The 860-nt window shown below is 62.1% G+C and overlaps 2 protein-coding genes across 2 annotated transcripts in view; both read left to right on the forward strand.

Annotated features, from left to right (window-relative positions):
- The window catches only part of LOC104398874 (proline-rich protein 2-like), a 1,409-nt gene extending 1,306 nt beyond the window's left edge, over nt 1-103 (forward strand). Inside the window, exon 3 of the mRNA XM_010009028.1 lies at nt 65-103. Coding sequence (XP_010007330.1) covers nt 65-103 — 39 coding nt within the window. The remainder of the gene's footprint in view (nt 1-64) is intronic.
- Nucleotides 1-496, forward strand: part of LOC104398875 (histone-arginine methyltransferase CARM1) — a gene marked incomplete at both ends in the record, with an annotated part of 2,346 nt that extends 1,850 nt beyond the window's left edge. Inside the window, 2 exons of the mRNA XM_010009029.1 lie at nt 110-220; nt 319-496. Of these exons, the coding sequence (XP_010007331.1) occupies nt 110-220; nt 319-496 (289 nt within the window). The remainder of the gene's footprint in view (nt 1-109; nt 221-318) is intronic.
- Nucleotides 497-860: the final 364 nt, after the last annotated feature.

The raw sequence follows: 860 nt of genomic DNA on the forward strand, positions 1-860 counted from the left end.
ACCCATTCCCACCTCCCCCCTGCCTCCACCCTCATCCCTCCTAACAATCCCAAGGCTTTCCCAGCGGGATCCACCCCGGGATCCTTCACCCTCCTCTCCCTGATCCCAGATTGTCCTGGACGTTGGTTGTGGCTCAGGGATCCTTTCCTTCTTCGCCGCCCAAGCCGGAGCCCGGAAAATCTACGCAGTAGAAGCCAGTACCATGGCCCAACACGCTGAGGTCAGGCCCCCCTTTCCTTTCTCCCTCGGGAATTCCCTTCCCAACCCTCTTCTCCCACCCTCTCCCGGGTGGATTTCCTGGTGGGGCTGTTTTCCCAGGTGTTGGTGAAGAGCAACAACCTGACGGAGCGGATCGTGGTGATCCCGGGGAAGGTGGAGGAGGTGGCGCTGCCCGAGCAGGTGGACATCATCATCTCTGAGCCCATGGGCTACATGCTCTTCAACGAGAGGATGCTGGAGAGTTACCTGCACGCCAAGAAGTACCTGAAACCCAGTGGTGAGGGAGCTGGGGGTTCCCTTTCTCCTGGGAACCAGGGGTTCCCTTTCCCCTGGGAACCAGGAGTTCCCGCTGCGCCGGGAGGTGTTTCCGGGCTCCCGGGGGGAATCGTTCCTGCCTGGATAGAGCCTGGGAAGGGGGAGTGGGAGGTTCCTCAGAAGGGATGGGGGGGATCCCACTGTCCCAGAGGGGATCCTGGTGTCCCAGGGGGAGATCCTGGTGTCCTGGGGGACCTACTGGATCCCAGGAGCCTGGGAAGGGGGAGCACAGTGTTCCCAGGGGGCTCCTTCCTCCCTGGATAGAGCCCGGGAAGGGGGAGTGGGAGGTTCCTCAGAAGGGATGGGTGGGATCCCAGTGTCCCAGA

This window comes from Chaetura pelagica, unplaced genomic scaffold, assembly GCF_000747805.2.
Source record: "Chaetura pelagica isolate M959 unplaced genomic scaffold, ChaPel_1.0 scaffold2982, whole genome shotgun sequence".
NCBI lineage: Eukaryota > Metazoa > Chordata > Aves > Apodiformes > Apodidae > Chaetura > Chaetura pelagica.